At 32.8% G+C, this 18,239-nt stretch overlaps 1 protein-coding gene across 1 annotated transcript; it reads right to left on the minus strand.

Annotated features, from left to right (window-relative positions):
* Positions 1-6,936: 6,936 nt before the first annotated feature.
* LOC107459167 (uncharacterized) lies at positions 6,937-10,018 on the minus strand. The gene is made up of 5 exons (XM_016077383.3): positions 9,753-10,018; positions 9,541-9,606; positions 8,626-8,708; positions 7,726-7,925; positions 6,937-7,236 (listed from the first exon to the last, which is right to left on the minus strand). Exons 1-5 carry the CDS (start codon positions 9,959-9,961, stop codon positions 7,135-7,137), a joined length of 660 nt encoding a protein of 219 aa, XP_015932869.1. The 5' UTR covers positions 9,962-10,018; the 3' UTR covers positions 6,937-7,134.
* Positions 10,019-18,239: the final 8,221 nt, after the last annotated feature.

The following is an 18,239-nucleotide window of genomic DNA, read 5'->3' on the forward strand; positions in this document are numbered from 1 at the left end:
CTGACAAAAAAAAAAAAAAATTAAAAATAGATATCACTGAGAGAATGTTCTTACCTTAATTGAGTTCCCGTCTCAAGCCCCAAAGTGATTCTAACTTAGTAGAGATGTTTCGCGCTGGTTGTGGAGTCTTAGAGGATCTTGATCATGGAAGTCATCTTCTCTTGTTCTTTTGTTTAGTGTTGCTGATTAAGAGTATAAGCTCTGCTATTGACATTTGGTTATATTCGACTAACAGAGGTTATTTTTCATGAATACAAGTTATTTTTAAATTTTTTATGGTCAATTTTATCAATATCTTAATTTTTCATGGTCAAATTTAGTACTTTAATCTTATATGAAACTAACCCATATTTGTTTCGTGTGGAGAAAGATGTGAGTGTAACCTTGGAGTAATCAAAGGGTATCGGAGAGATAGCCAAGTGATTAGATTTTTTTGAGGATTTCGTAAATAATAGGGTTAAATACGATTTTGGTCTTTAACTCAAGGAGTTAAAAATTTTTTTCGTTCTTAATATTTTTTTCTTATAAAATCGTCCCTAAAATTTAACTTAATTTTAAAATCTTCATTTTTATCAAATTTTTAATTTTTATTACTAAATTACCTCTAATTAATAATAATAATAATAACGCATTAAGGGGTGCTAAGGGGAAAATGGAGAAGGGAAAACGCATTAAGGGGAAGGAGGGTTTTAGGAAAGAAGAAGGGAAAAGGGGGTGGGGGTGTTCAGAGAAAAAAAGGGGGAAGGGAATCTGTTGCCAGCCCTCAAGAGTATCGTCATTCCTCGCGATTTGCACCGTTGCACCGTTGCAGTGCCTCTCTCATGATTCGCAGCTCTGTCGACCACCATAGTGCCCTCCTCGTCGCGATTTGCAGCCTGCCACCACTGCATCGTCGTTCTCGTCACAATTCGCGACATCGCCACCACTGCCGTAGCCTTTTCCACGCGATCTGCCACCAGCACCGCAGTTCTCCTCCCCTCGCGATTCGCAATTCACCGCCGCAGTCCCTCCTCCCCCACTACCGCCACAGCCTTTCTCCTTGCGATTAGTTCACATGTTCTCCCTCAAGGTCCCTGTAGTGTTGTTTTAATTTTTTTATTCCTTTTTTCTTTAATATTTTAGATTTAAAAGAAGGTGTTTTGCTTCTATTTATTCCGATGTTCTTGTTATTGTTGATACTTCTGGTCATAGTTGTCAGAACCGAACCGGTAATCGAACCGGTCAGGTTACTGGGTCACTGGGTCACTTGTTCAACCGTTGGGTTACTGGTTGAACCAGTTGACTCGGTCCTATGTAAATAAAAAATAAAAAATAGTCAAAAATTTAAAATTAAAATTTAAAATACATATTTTTACTAACATTTTAAAATATCAAGTTATTTTAAAATAATATAGAACATGAACAATAAATATTTTATTATTTTTACTCTATCATAAATATTTTTATTTAATTATGAAAAGAAAAAATAAGTGAGTTTATAATTATTGTTAAATAAAAATATAATTAATTTAAGAATGAGTGAGTTTATAATTAAAATAAAAATAAATTAAATAAAAGTAAACTTTTGATGAAAGATATCTATATGTATTATAATTTGCATTAATTTTAATAGAAAACATAGTGGTTTGGTGGTTGTGGAGCTTTTTGGTTTCCTTGAGGATAGGGATTTGAACCCTACCTCAAGCATTTTAGAAATATTTTCTCCCAAGTGGTTCGATCAGACCACCTCATCGGTTTGCACCGGTTTTAACCGGTTCAATTTCTTGTGCGGTTCAAATACTGGACCGGACCGATATAAGGTTCGGTTCACCAGTTTTTCGGTCGAACCGTCCGGTCTGGTTTTTACAACTATGCTTCTGGTTGCTTCTGTTTATTCTTTTTTTTTTCTTTTGTTGGAGAGAAAGGCAATACTCTATTTTAATTTGTTGCCTTCTATTTCTTCTAGTTCTCAATGTGTATTGCTTTGTTTATCTTCTGGTTGCCTTGTTTATCTGCTTCTATTATTCATGTGTATTGCTTCTGCTTCTACTTTTTTTTTGTTTTGTTTATCTGCTACTTGTTGCTTCTAGTTCTGCTTCTGTGATGGAGAAAAAGAAAAGGAAGAATAGAAAATGAGGATTTTGGGGAAGAAAGAAAAAGGTATTTTGGTTTAAAAGATGATTTTAAAATCACGTTAAACTTTAGGGATGATTATGTAAACAAAAAAAAGTTAGGAACGAAAAAATTTTTCGGCCCTTACCTTAGAAACTAAAATCGTACTTAATCTTAAGCAATATCATAGTTATCAAAACCAAATTGAAAATTAATCCGATCAGATTATTGGGTCACCAAGTTACTAATTCAGCCGATAGGTTATTCGTCGAACCATTTGACCCGATAATAATTAAATAAATATAAAAATTATAATAAATAAATTTTAAATGATGAAAAATAATAATAATAATAGATAAAAGTAAAAATAAATATTATATGAAGGATAATGTAACAGTTACCTTAACCGATATATAATATTATTAGCATCATATATAACAAGGAGAACGCTAGCCTAGTGGATGCTATGATGGAGGTAAGGCCTTGGACTTTATGGCCATTGGCCAAACAAAATATTATACTAATGCCACGTAAAATCCAACGATAAAATTCGCTAAAATCATTTCACGCAAAATCTGACGATAATTAGCGGATTTTTGTAGTGTTCCTCAAGAGGAAAATATAAAAATGCCAATAGTGGTAGAAGAAGGAAATGAGGAAAATAGGTTCTCCAAAAGTGTATTCATAGTATCACAAGACTGGACGTATGGTTGATACAAGCTATCATAAGCATGGTTTCCCTTAACACATGTAAAGGCCTAATTAAGCAGGGATTTGAGAATGCAAGAATTATTGTCAATTTGCTAGAATGTACACCAAGGCAAAAAGAGATGCTCTGCTTGCTCTCCTCTAACAAGAAGATGTACAGAACCTCTCTCATGTAGCAAATTTTTTGTAAGCTCGATCTCATGTTGCACATCTCTTATCAATTAAAGCTTTTATTCTTCTCACACTCATGAGTTGTACACGCTAGTGCCAATGACCATATCCTAACTCATTGAATTTTTTTTTTCAACTTTTAGGCATATTAGGCTCATTTTAGTAAAATTGCCAAATGATTCGCACACAACCACTTAAATATCTTGGAGAATTTCTTAATTTTTTTCCCTCAAATTTGCTCTCCCTAACTTTACTTTCTAAACTCACAAAAGACTTGTATTGCAAATTTACTTTAATGAGAAAGTCTAGGGGCCAACAATTTTATTAAAATTTGATCAGCACTTAATCAGCAAAAGAAAAATGAATAATCACACACCATTGGATGTAATCTCATAGTATTAAAAATACTAATAATGACTAATTGATAGTTACAAATCACAAAACCTGCTAGCCCCGAGCACTCAACATTAATTTTACTGATAAGACATGTGAGATTTAGGACAGGATTACTCGAAGGATGATTAGTACGGTTGAGGCAAAAGGAAGAGGCTATGCATGTTTGAAAGACCAACAGGCCAAAACACTGGATTCAGTTTTCTCATTTATGGCAGACAGGATGGTGGAGTGTGTTCTACTTGGCTCAAGTGATCCATTACTTGATTCTCCGCTCCACTCCTACCCTTAATCTCCAAATCAAACTCTTGGAGAAAGAGAATGCACCTAATGAGTTGAGGCTGCTTAGATTTCTTAAGTATAAAATAGAAATTGTCAAAGCAAAAAACAGTTGCTAGGATGAATAATGAATAATATGAGAGTTCTTACTATCACCAGTCTCTTGATTAGAGGCATCACAAATTAATTCAAACGACAAACTCTGAATAATTGGAGTGGTGGTAAGTGTTTCCTTTAAAGTGTCAATTGTGATCAAAGTTGAACTCGACCTCCTTTTGCAACAATGAGGTGAGAGGTAGAGCAATGCAACCACTTAAAGTCTTTGATGAACCTTCAATAAAAGAAACACCCGCATCAAATCTCATTTCTTTGTCTACTCCATAAGTCAGCAAAGTTGTCACTAATAGTTACCAATCAAGTGGCTGACACTGCAAATTAAGATTGTACCTTTCTCATCAGTAGAACACCATATCCTCCACTCAAGGATAAACTCCATATGAAATCTTGTTCACCAAGCCTCTATATTACCAATAGATAAAGACTTTTGGTTGTTTGGCCTATGAAGCAACTCAACCATCTTATAAAAAAAGTTGTTTGATGCCGAAGCTGAGTTGATAGTTTTTCTAGGCTATATATGCATTAGGTTACAAAGGTTATGTTACAAGTTATACAATCTAAAGACACATTAATTCATCAAATCAAGAGTTGCAGAATTTCATGAGGTTATTTTCCCTTTCGAGCTTAACTCAGATTCTGCTACCATGACAGACCTATTCACATATTATATTCTACCTATGACAATCTCAGACTAACCTTGCAACCAACATCAACTGCCAATGAAAGCTCCACAAGTAGATACAACAATAATAGCGTTAAGTGTGAAGATTGAAGGAAAGCAATAAATGAGGAGTTGAATGCCTTAAAAGCATACAAGCACATTATTGGTTGCAAGTGAGTTTACAAGGTGAAGTACAAGGCTGCTGGAACTCTAGATAGATACAAAGCTCGGTTGATAGCAAAAGGTTACGCGCAATAGCCCAGAGCAAATTTCAGAGACACATTCTACCCAGTTGCAAAACTCATTACTGTTAGAGTGTTGCTGTCAATAGCAGCCATCATCAATAATTGGAAATTTCTCTTATTAGATATCAACAATGCCTTCCTAAATGGTAACGTAGATGAAGAAATCTATATAGAGAGAGACATTCATTTGGGGAATCTAAGAAAAGGGGAGCAGCTAGTTTGGATGCTCATAAGGTTTTTGTATGTTCTTCGGCAATCTGAGAATAATTATTAAATTCTGAGCAACTTAAAGCATTTCCTTAGTCTGGAACTTTTTAGATCGCATTATCTAAGGACACTGGTTTCTTGGTTTGCATGCCAGCTACAATTGAAGGCGATCAGATTCAGATTGATAACGTGTCTTAGAATACAAGTATTATTGGCAATAATCTTCAGGTCCGGTATGAATATCATGTAACAGAGCTGGCACAATACAAGTTAGCTCCAAAGCTATCCCATTTAATTTAAATAGCTTCCACCAACTGCTAAGATACTTAAAGGCTCCTCCTTAACAGGATTTCCTTTTTCTTTCAAGTTCCATCTTAAATGTCATTGCAAATGCAAATGTTGATTGGGGATGCTACGTACTTAGATACAACGATATCCACAACTGGATACTGTGTCTTCCTTAGAGATTCACTAAACTCTTCAAAATCCAATAAAGAAGGTGTTCCAACAAAAAATGCTCAGCAAATTCTACAACCGTAGTAATATGGATAGTTAGATTACTTGAATTTTTTCAGATTCTCATATTTCCTCAATGATGATGATAGTATGTCAGAAATTTATTTATATGGATGACCTCTAATCTTGCCACTTTTTTCAAGACAAGGTGGCAACATGATTTCTAAAATTGGTCCACATTCCGGGAAAGCATCAAATTGCAAACAATCATATTAAGTAAACTAAAATCAGCCACTAGTATATAATACATATTAGAATATAAAATACACATTAAAAATAAGTTAAATAATACATGTTTTTATACTTAAATATATAGGCTACGTTTGTTTACAGAAATAGGACATTGAGACAGGGATACTAAGACACAAAATTATGTTTGATATATGAGACATGAAAAGAGACATTGTGTCCAAAGACACTGAGACATAGACACAGTGGTACACAGTGACACATGTCTGCTATTTGGTTTGGTGAGACATAGATTTTCGAAGGATACGGATGGACACGAAGACATTAAATTTGTATACCTCCAATTTAGTGAGATACTAAGACACAACTTGTGAGACACTAATTTTTTACTCTTTTTACCCTTATTGAAATTTTAAAATTTGTCCTCTTATCTCCCTAAACCTTTCTTTTTTCTCTTCCTCTTTTAGATTCTATAACTAAATTTATATTTCTATTTTCTTCAAAAAAAATTGTACATTTAATTTTTTATTTATTTAAATTTTGATTAATCTTTGATAAATTCTGAGCTTTAGTTTTTTATTTTTTTTAAAAAATAGTAATAATAGTAAAACTTGTGGTAGAATGAAGGGTAATTCAGTCTTTTTAAAATATGTGTGTCTTGTTCTTTATTTTTACCGAATACAATACATAGACACAAATATTTTATGTCCATGTCTTTAATATCTATGTCTTTATGTCTATGTCTGAAATAGTATATTTTGTGTTTATCCTGACAATAAGGACATAAAGATACTAACAAGAGACACAACTTATTTTTCATTTTTTTCATTATTCTTGTTAATTTTTTATAGTTATATATTTTTCTTCTAAAATTTTTTGGATGAAAAAAATGAAAATAAATGAAATTTTCATAATTTATTCTAGTTTATCACCAAATAAAATATAAGAACACAAAATTTTGTATTTTTGTCATTTGTATGTCTTATCTTGTCCTGTTCTAAAAAAAATGCAGTCACAATAATTGATTTTGCTGATTGATTTTAATATACAAATAACATTTTTGAATTGGAAATTTCTTAACTAATTAAGTCAGTCACTCACAACAACTAAGTTCAAATACCTAATATGCAAGTTGGGAAGATTTTTTTTTCCTTACATTTTGCTCCAAATTGAGGGAAAATACCATCAGAGAATGTGATTATAGTTAATTGAAAGTAGTTGTAGGCGGTGGGACTAATTTAGTTTAAACTCCCCTTGCTTAGATGGCAAGACAGTTATTGACTGTACTTTTAAGTTAGTCATGATTTGGACCTTTTTTTTTTTATTTAAAGTCATGTATAACAAATACAACAAAATATCTTTTTAGATCCACCCTTTTAAATGTCACCTTTCACTTTATATAAATTGAAGTTGTTACAAATAACTAATAAAATAATCAACATAGACTTCACCTTAAAGGAAAAAAGAAACAAGGAATAACGAATAATGAATTATTACATTATACATGTTTTAATAGTGTATATACAGTGTTCGTTTAATCTTCAACCGTATTTTCTTCTACTTTTGATCTTTCCATTCTGTGGTGGTGGCAACACTTTTTTCTTGTCCATGAGTGGTTGATTCAAAGAACGATTCCATGTCTTGTTCCATGTCTTTTGCCTACATTCATCAAAATTGAAATAGTTGACAAACGGTATTCTATTCAAAATAAACCTGGCTAGCTTGCTAGGATTTTCCCTTTATGTCACATTTAATAATCAAAGGATAATAAACCTTCCAGTTAGACCTTCAAAAGATTAATCTCCAACAAGTAAATATTCTTATTGGCTACAAGAAAGAAACCTCAGCACGCCATATACAAATCTCAATTGCAAAATGAGTTATTATGTCAACTTAATGCATGATGCCATGATGCTGACTAAGAGATGCGGTTCAAATTCTACTATATATTAAATATATATATTAGTATAGTAGTTATTACTTTATTACGTAGCTTTTAGTTTTTTTTTTAAAGGTGAGAATGTAAAATAACGAATGATGTTGCACCAAAAAATAAATTAATAGAAGTAAGAGGGCATTAGGTAGAAAAACGTGAAAGAATAATAAAATGAAGTTACGTGCATGGTGCAAATAATTAAAGTTCTCAACCTTTTCTAATGCATCTTCTGCGGCTTGGGCATGTTTGTCTATATCTTGAGCTACTTTTTCAACAAACTGAGCAGCGTCATGAAGCTTTCCCTCAGGAACAATCTTGGCAACATCTTCAGCTACCTTCTCCACCCCTTCCGCCACTTCTTCCACTGCCTCCGCTATCTTTTCCGCTTCCTTCATTCTTGTTTCTATTTTCTCTATATACATATAAGGTACTATCATCATCATCATTTTTTTCTAATCAATCCGTCATGCCAATAATATATAAATTCGTCTTAGATTACAATTCTATTTAATGGTTTATTGCTGACTTATATAAATCCGTCATGCCAATAATAATATTTTTAAATAAATTATAATTATATTTTTATATTTTATGAATATTAAAATATAAATTAATTTTTTAAAATATTTTTAATATCTTTTTAATTAAGTAAAATATTTTAGACAATTTTAGTATTAATAAATAATACTATATGTTATTCTAAACTTATCTAAAAAAAATATGGGCTAAGAATAAAGACATATACAGTGAGTATTTAGATATGTCTAATACAAGTGTGTCCAAAAGAATATTTTTTTTATTCAAACACAGTCCGACACAAAAATTACACATGTACATACTGGAACTCAATGAAATATTTGAGTTTCATAAGCGATAATAAGTGATGATAACATGACAAATTAAAATAGACCATTTCTAAATTTTACTAGCCAAACAAAATTAAAATCAAAGAACAAAAGTTAAAAAAAAAAACTGTATATTCTATATAAAAAAAAACTTGTTTAAACGTAAAATCTCGTCTAATTTACACGGGATCAACGAACTAATAGGACTGATAATTAATGAATTAAGAAAACTGCAGTTAATGACATGGAAATTCTAAGTTCTCTCACCTTTGAGTTGTAGCAAAGGACCCCATTTGCCCCTCGAAAAGGATAAAAGTATCGTGAATATCGTTCCTATGATCCAGAATTTCCTGCTAGATGGCAATGTCCCCAACGTAAATGCTAATTCTTTAGAGATTATCGTTTCTCTTTTGGTTTTTCTCCAAATTTAAACTCAATTTTAACGCAGAAAATCTCTTCATTAATAGAAATTTTCCAACGATAAAAATTCAAATATTATTTCCAACTTTATTGTTTACAATGCAAAAATTCAGCTATTTATAAATTAACTATTATATAAGAATACATATTTGGAGTTCAAGAAAAAAAATTTTTAATTATATTATTTTACTTAACAAACATATCAAGGCATCTAATGGAATCAAGGTGAATTAAATTTATTTATTTTAAGTCCTAAGAAGCATGTTTTCACTCTTAAGCACAATTAAGGGAGGATATACAAAACCATGCTATTTCATTGAATAAATGTGGGTAAAAGGTGATAAAATCCCCTAAAATCAGTACAAGATAAACCCTACAAATGGGGTTTATCAGAGGGTTAGTAAAATTTATTGTTTTGACCAGCAGTTAGTCAATAATATTTAAAAATATGGGCTAAAAATATGTTATTAGATTATTAGACTAAAAAAAAAATTAATAATAAAATAATAACAAAAAATAATAATTTTTTAATGATCACCTAGTTTTTTTCAAAGAGAAATTACTCTTTCCTAAAATAAAAAATTACTCTAATATTTCTCAAAGACTTGCAAGTAGTCTGAAAAAAAAGACTTGTCAAGGAGGGAGAAATTATTACTTGTACGTTATTTCACATTATTAAGTGTAATGGCATATATAGAAAACTAAGAAGAGATTAATTAATTCGTTGATTGATTGGAGGAACTAACGAGTAAATATAATTACCAATGAGCAGGTGAAGAAGAAGGATCAACTGGACCGGGTTGAGTACTGCCAAACACACTCATATTCCTGAAAAAATAAATAAATACATAAACAGTCAACATAGAATTTAAATTTATGATTCTCTTAGCTTTAGATATTTGCAAATTTTTATTTTTCCGCACTAACATAATCGGAATTGAAATATTGGAAGGACTATTATATTATATACGTACATCTTTCTAGTGGTGGTGTAACTTGGAAATCTGAATAATCCTAAGTTGTGTTCCAAAACATAGCAGCGATTATTTTTGATGATGTTGGAGTTGATTCGAACGTGATGATGAGTGGTTGGAGGGAGGCCAACTTTTGAAGCTTGAGTTTTGTCCAATGTCCCTAAGCCAAAGCAAGTAACCTTTTGGGTGATGGAAATTGTGTTTGCCATTGATATGTTGGAGATAGAATTTAGTGTTTGCAAATCCTAACAACGTTGTTGGTGAGATTTTTATATCGAGAGGTAACATTTGAAGGGAATAATGGCGTGGCATATATACGAGTATATTTTTTTGGTAAACGGTATGACTTTTAGATTAGGTTATTTTCAATTGCAAGTTGCAAGTTTCGGAAGTAATTAATGCTCAAGTTTCAGTGTTTCGATCAATATTATGTATTGACAATTCTGATTAATCCCTACTATATGATACATAATACATATCACGATTTTTTTAATCATTTTTTATTTTAAAAATTTATCCGTATACCTTAAACAATTTGAATTTGTACTCTCATTCATCAAAGTATAAAAAATCAAGGTGCTGAAAACCGATTCGAACCGCCGATCGAACCGGTCGAATTATAAACCGACAAAAATATCAGTTCGGATTAATGCCAAAACCATCCAATTAAAAAATCGTTATCGGACTGTCAAACTGGCCGGAAAGCAGTCGATTGAACCGAACCTTAAATCGACCAATTTTTGGAGTTTTAGCAAAAATACTACCGTTTTAATCACTTTTGATGCACGTACTAAACGTCTGAATCCCTAAGCCTAAGCATAACCCAACGTCTCATCCCACCCAACCCAGCACAACGGGCAGCAGTCTCTCTCCCTCCCTTCACCTTTAAGCTCGTCATTCTTGTCACCGCCGACGAGCTATCTTCGTCACTTCCGTCCATCCACTGGATTGCTGCCGCACCGTCGCAAGTTAGAGCTTCGAAGATTACAATTGCGTTCATACAGCTCTCCACCATCGTCGCCGTTTCAGCTCTGGAAGCACCATCGCCAGACTCGCCTCCTGCCTCCGTCGCGCAGTTCTATTCTACCGTCGTCAGCGTCAGCTCGTTCCACATGTGAGTTCTATGAACCGATTTCCCCTCTGTTCTATGCTTCTGCCTTCTAGCTTCTAGGTTTTTTTAAACAATAATTGTTGAATAATTAATTAATTATTGTTGAATAATCTGTAAACTTGTTATGGGTTGAATAATTGTTAATTAATTTGTGAATTTTGCTGCTATTATTGTTTAAATAATTGCTTTTAATTAATCTATGAAAATGTTATTGGTCGAATAATTGTTAATTAGTCTATGAATTTTGTTGTTATTATTGATTAAATAATTATTGAAGATTTATTGATTAATCTGTGAATTTTTTCTACTGTTATTAATTGAATAATTATCGAATAATCGTTTTTAGTTCATCTGTAAATCTTGTTGTGGGTTGCTGTGATATTGTTATAGATAATTGTTGGATTCATTTATTTATATTCCACTATTCACATTTAGATGATTGTCATTTAAATATGCACTGGTAAAGCTTGGATGACTATTATATCCCTTTGTGATGCTTTGTTACATTTTAAGGTACTTGCTGAGCATGAGATAGTGAGATACACTGCTGTTTTAGGAGTTTCATAGATCAATGAATATACAACTTAGACTTTCTAGGGTAAATCTTTGTTATTGTCTAATGCTAATGAATTTTCTAATCTCTTACTTCATATTTGAGGTTAGAGATGTGAAATATAATCGTAGGTTTATTTAGTTATATTGGTTGTGATTCTTGCTCTTTAAACTTAACTTTTTGGATAAAGTTTTTATGGTGGAAAGTTCTCGATCTATTTATTTCTGTGTTAATTTAATTTGATTACTCGTGTATAAAGTTTTGTGATGTAGTATGGGTGTGGAGTTCAAGTTAAGTGGTTACATTGACAGTTTAAAAATACTAATTATTGTGTAGAGTTTTATTTGTTTCATTTTGGATTCTTCCTTGTTTCATTTAGATTCTTCCCGTTGCAATGGAGAAAATGAAATTGAAAATGCATAGAAAAATGCATAGAAAAATTAATTGGAGCTGGTCTAGTGATTAAATTGGATGTTTATTTATAATTTATTTATTATTTTATTTTAAATTGTTTTTTTTGTTGGACTGGTTAAATTAATAAACCAGTAATTAAAGCAGTTCGATCACCGATTCGATTTTCAGAACCTTGTAAAAAATTATCTCTCTCTTTCTCTCTCCATATATATATAACCAATGAATTTGAATCCTCTAAATTTTAAATTTTATATTAGTAAAAAAAATGTTAAACTTCATTTTTGTTCCCTATATTTATACTTTTTTTTCTCGTTTTTCTCCATCGCTATAAAATAGCATATTTAGAAAGATTTATCGATAAATTTTTTTTGTCATTATCGGTAAATTTATTGGTATAATTTCTCAGTGAGTGAAAAGTTTATCGATAATTTTTTTTAATTGGAAAATGACCTGCAAATTTTAACTCGTTACCAGCAAAACGATCTTCTAAAATGAAGTTCCAAAATTTGACAAGGTTACCAAATTACAGACTAATTTTCATTTATAATATCGCACTTACAAAACGAGGAAGTTTTCCGAAATTTGACGGATTCATTCTTTCTAAATTTGTTTATGCATATATCAAGCACAAAATTTAATTTAAAGTAATAAAATATATTTAAGTATATGTATAAAAGGAGCCATCATGAATTATTTTGAAATCCCATTACTATATGTATCTTTTCTAAAAAAATATTACAATGGTATTAAATAATATAGGTCACACCTAATTTTATTTAATTTAATCATTACTATACATATTTTATTTAATTTTATATTGATGGAAGAATTAAAATAAGTCTAATCAACCAATTTAAAATATTATTTTAATCATATTGAGATGTTACATTGGTATTTAATAGTCTATGCTAGTATTGTGTTAATAGTAGTTGAGTTAGAAATGAATAAAATTTATAAAAAAATTATAAACTTATTTGATCATTTATAAAAATGAGAGACTATTTTAATTCTCACTGAAAATATTAAGAAATGTTTTAGGCATTACCTGTAAAACTTAATATAATTTTAATATACATTATAAAATTATCATTCACAAGAAAGATTTTAAAATTTATGATTATCACAAATAGAAATGAGTAGAGTTATTAACCTTGATCCATGATAATAATGATATTAGGAAAAATTCACTTTGTCTATTCTTTTGCTTCTTAATTCTTTCTTCAATTTAGTTATTGATGGTGAATGAAGAAGAAAGACTTCATAGATAGAAAGAGAGGACTGAATTCTGATTTGTTTTCATAAAAACCAACTTCCATCAAGTTGGTTATATTTTAAAATAATCATGTATTTTTTTTATTTTATTATTTTAATTAAATATTTATTAAACTAATAAAATAAGACACATCACACACATGAGACATCATATAATAATATAATTTCTTACATTCTCCCACTTGGCTCATGTGTCATTATTCCTATTGATGGGTTAAGAAATATTTATCATAATGCGTAATTTTAAGCAATTACTTGCATAGTTTAATTTATGATGATAAGAATAAAACTAGCATGAGTCATAACGGTTGTACATCACGTAATCGACATACATAATCCCTTCTATGTACTACAAAGTTAGCCACATTCTTAACATGAGCCATAATCAGGAAGTATATAACATAATTAGTCCAACAATAATGTCTTCATTGTAAGACAATACCTGATTATTTTAATTCTATTATGTATACAACAAATTGAAAATCAATTAATACAGAAACATTAATTCATTTGAGCTCAAATTGTCAATATCCATACAACACAAACTTCATTAAACATACATCGATTCTATAAACTCATAATACCCATCCTTTCAACATGACTAGTAAATGTTTTGGGCGATAACCCTTTGGTCAAAGGATCAGTGATGAGCGGATAATTTATACGCTTTTTGGCATTATTTTTTAGGTATTTTTTAGTAGGATCTAGCTATTTTTTAGTATATTTTTTATTAGTTTTTAAGCAAAATTCACATTTCTAGACTTTACTATGAGTTTGTGTGTTTTTCTGTGATTTCAGGTATTTTCTGGCTGAAATTGAGGGACCTGAGAAAAAATCTAATTCAGAGGCTGAAAAAGAATTACTGATGTTGTTGGATTCTGACTTTCCTGCACTCGAAATGAATTTTTTGGAGCTACAGAAGCCCAAATGGCGCACTCTCAACTGCGTTGGAAATTAGACATCCAAGGCTTTCCAGCAATATATAATAGTCCATAATTTGCCCGAGTTTTGACGACACAAACTGGCGTTCAAACGCTAACTTCCTGCCCTATTCTGGCGTTAAACGCCAGAAACAGGATACAAGCTGAAGTTAAACGCTCAAGCTAGCATAAAAGCTAGCGTTTAACTCCAAGAAAAGTATCTACACATGAAAGCTTCAATGCTCAGTCCAAACACACACCAAGTGGGCCCGGAAGTGGATTTCTGCATCATTTACTTAATTTTGTAAACCCTAGTAACTAGTCTAGTATAAATAGGACCTTTTACTATTGTATTAGACATCTTGGGATTATCCTTAGATCATTTTTGGACCTTTTTTCTTAGACTTGGAGGCTGACCATTCGGCCATACCTGGACCTTTATCACTTATGTATTTTCAACGGTGGAGTTTCTGCACACCATAGATTAAGGTGTGGAGCTCTACTGTTCCTCAAGTATTAATGCAAAGTACTATTGTTCTTCTATTCAATTCAAGCTTATTCTTATTCTAAGATGTTCACTCGCACTTCAACATAATGAATGTGATGATCCGTGATACTCATCACCATTCTCAATTTATGAACGCGTGCCTGACAACCACTTCCGTTCTACCTGCAAAAGCTAGAGTGTGTATCTCTTAATTTTCTAATCAACGATTCACATCGACTCCCCTCTGACAATGGGACATCTGAATCTGAGATTAGAACCTTCGTTGTATAGGCTAGAATCAATTGGCAGCATTCCTGAGATCCGGAAAGTCTAAACCTTGTCTGTGGTATTTCGAGTAGGATTTGGGAAGGGATGACTGTGACGAGCTTCAAACTCGCGACTATGAGGCGTAGTGACAGACGCAAAAGGATCATTGGATCTTATTTCGACACAATTGAGAACCAACAGTTCATTAGCCATGCGGTAGCTGTGCCTGGTATCTTTCATCCGAGACGAGAAATCCGACAGTTGATTAGCCGTACAGAAACTGTAGAGGACCATTTTCACTGAGAGAACGAGAGGTAGCCACTGACAACGGTGATCCCCAACATACAGCTTGCCATGGAAAGGAGTATGAATGATTGAATGAAGACAGTAGGAAAGCAGAAATTCAGAAGGAATAACGCATCTCCATACGCTTATCTGAAATTCCCACCAATGAATTACATAAGTATCTCTATCTTTGTTTTATGTTTATTTTTCTTTTAATTATCAAAACTCTATAACCATTTGAATTTGCCTGACTGAGATTTACAAGATGACCATAGCTTGCTTCAAGCCGACAATCTCCGTGGGATCGACCCTTACTCACGTAAGGTATTACTTGGACGACCCAGTGCACTTGCTGGTCAGCTATGCGAAGTTGTGAGAGACGTGTGAATCATGGTATTGCGCACCAAGTTTTTGGAGCCATGCCAAGGGATAACAATTTCGTGCACCAATCAACAACCATAATATTAGTACTAATGTGCTCTATTAACACTCTTTGTTTCTGAACTTATTCTTTAACAGAAAAGTATTTTAATTCCATATGCTTAGCACCTTTGGAATACTTGTCATTTTTAGAAAAGAAAACTGTTGCAGAGTTATCACAATAAATTTTTAGTGGCCTAGCAATACTGTCAACAATTTCAAGCCCTGAAAAGAAGTTCCGCAACCACTTAGCCTGAACCATGGCCTCAAAGCACCCCACAAATTCAGCTTCCATTGTAGAAGTAGCAATTATTGACCGCTTCGCACTTTTCCATGATATTGCTCCTCCAGCTAAGAGATACAAATAACCAAAAGTGAATTTTCTTATATTTACGCAACCGGCAAAATCTGAATCTGAATATCCAATCACTTTAAGGTGATTAGATCTCCTATAAGTAAGCATGTGTTCTTTTGTCCCTTGCAAATACCTTAAAACTTTCTTTGCAGCTTTCCAATGATATAATCTTGGGTTACTTTGGTATCTACCAAGCATACCAACTGCAAAATTGATATTTGGTTGATAGGCAAAATTGTGATTTACTCTTTTCATAACTTGAACAATTCTTAGCAATGGCTCCAAAACTTGGTGCACACTATTATGGTTCACTCACATTCTTCACAATTTCGCACAACTAACCAGCAAGTGCACTGGGTCGTCCAAGTAATAAACCTTACGTGAGTAAGGGTCGATCCCACGGAGATTGTTGGTATGAAGCAAGCTATGGTCATCTTGTAAATCTCAGTTAGGCGGGTAACAAATGATTATAATGGTTTTCGAAAATAATAATAAATAAAGCATAAAATAAAGATAGAGATACTTATGTAAATCATTGGTAGGAATTTCTGATAAGTGTATGGAGATGCTGTGTTCCTTCTGAATCTCTGCTTTCCTATTGCTTTCATCCAATCCTTCTTACTCCTTTCCATGGCAAGCTATATGTAGGGCATCACCGTTGTCAATGGCTACTTCCCATCCTCTCAGTGAAAATGATCCAAATGCTCTTGTCACAGCACAGCTAATCATCTGTCGGTTCTCGATCATGTCGGAATAGAATCCATTGATTCTTTTGCGTCTGTCACTATGCCCAACAATCGCGAGTTTGAAGCTCATCACAGTCATTCAATCCCTGAATCCTACTCGGAATACCACAGACAAGGTTTAGACTTTCTAGATTCTCAAGAATGGCCGCCAAAGGGTTCTAGCTTATACCACAAAGATTCTGATTAAGGAATCCAAGAGACACTCGCTCGTTCTAAGGTAGAATGGATGTGGTTGTCAGTCACACGTTCATAGGGATGGATGATGATGAGTGTCACGGATCATCACATCCATCATGTTGAAGTGCAACAAATATCTTAGAATAAGAATAAGCTGGATTGAATAGAAAATAGTAGTACTTTGTATTAAAACTTGAGGTACAGCAGAGCTCCACACCTTAATCTATGGTGTGTAGAAACTCTATCGTTGAAAATACATAAGTGATGATGGTCCAGGCATGGCCGAATGGCCAGCCCCCAAATGTGATCAAAGATGTAAAATCCCATATGAGACCAAGATGTCTAATACAATAGTAAAATGTCCTATTTATACTAGACTAGTTACTAGGGTTTACAGAAATAAGTCTAAATGCAGAAATCCACTTTTGGGGCCTACTTTGGTGTGTGCTTGGGCTAAGCTTGAGCTTTACACATGCAGAGGCTTCTGTTAGAGTTAAACGCCAAGTTGTAACGTGTTTTTGGCATTTAACTCTGGTTTGTGACGTGTTTCTAGCGTTTTACTCCAGAATGCAACATGGAACTGGCGTTGAACGCCAGTTTGCATCATCTAAACTCGAACAAAGTATGAACTATTATATATTGCTGGAAAGCTCTGGATGTCTACTTTCCAATGCTGTTGAGATTGGGCCATTTAGAGTTCTATAGCGCCAGAAAATCCGTTTCGAGTGCAGGGAGGTCAGAATCCAACAGCATAGGCAGTCTTTTTTCAGCCTGAATCAGATTTTTGCTCAAGTCTCTCAATTTCAGCCAAAAAATAACTGAAATCACAGAAAAACACACAAGCTCATAGTAAAGTCCAGAAATGTGAATTTTGCATTAAAACTAATGAAAACATCCCTAAAAGTAACTAGATCCTACTAAAAACTACCTAAAAACAATGCTAAAAAGCGTATAAATTATCCGCTCATCACAACACCAAACTTAAATTGTTGCTTGTCCCCAAGCAACTAAAAAATCAAATAGGATAAAAAGAAGAAAATATACTATAGATCTCAAAATATCAATGAATATTAGTTCTAACTAGATGAGCGGGACTTGTAGCTTTTTGCTTTTGAACAGTTTTGGCATCTCACTTTATCCTTTGAAGTTTAGAATGATTGGCATCTATAGGAACTCAGAATTCAGATAGTGTTATTAATTCTCCTAGTTAAGTATGTTAATTCTTGAACACAGCTACTTTTACGAGTCTTGGCCGTGGCCCTAAGCACTTTGTTTTCCAATATTACCACCGGATACATAAATGCCACAGACACATGACTGGGTGAACCTTTTCAGATTGTGACTCAGCTTTGCTAAAGTCCCTAGTTAGAGGTGTCCAAAGCTCTTAAGCACACTCTTTTTGCTTTGGATCACGACTTTAACCACTCAGTCTCAAGCTTTTCACTTGGACCTGCATGCCACAAGTACATGGTTAGGGACA

The sequence above is a fragment of the Arachis duranensis genome, chromosome 7 (assembly GCF_000817695.3).
Source record: "Arachis duranensis cultivar V14167 chromosome 7, aradu.V14167.gnm2.J7QH, whole genome shotgun sequence".
In the NCBI taxonomy this organism is placed as follows: domain Eukaryota; kingdom Viridiplantae; phylum Streptophyta; class Magnoliopsida; order Fabales; family Fabaceae; genus Arachis; species Arachis duranensis.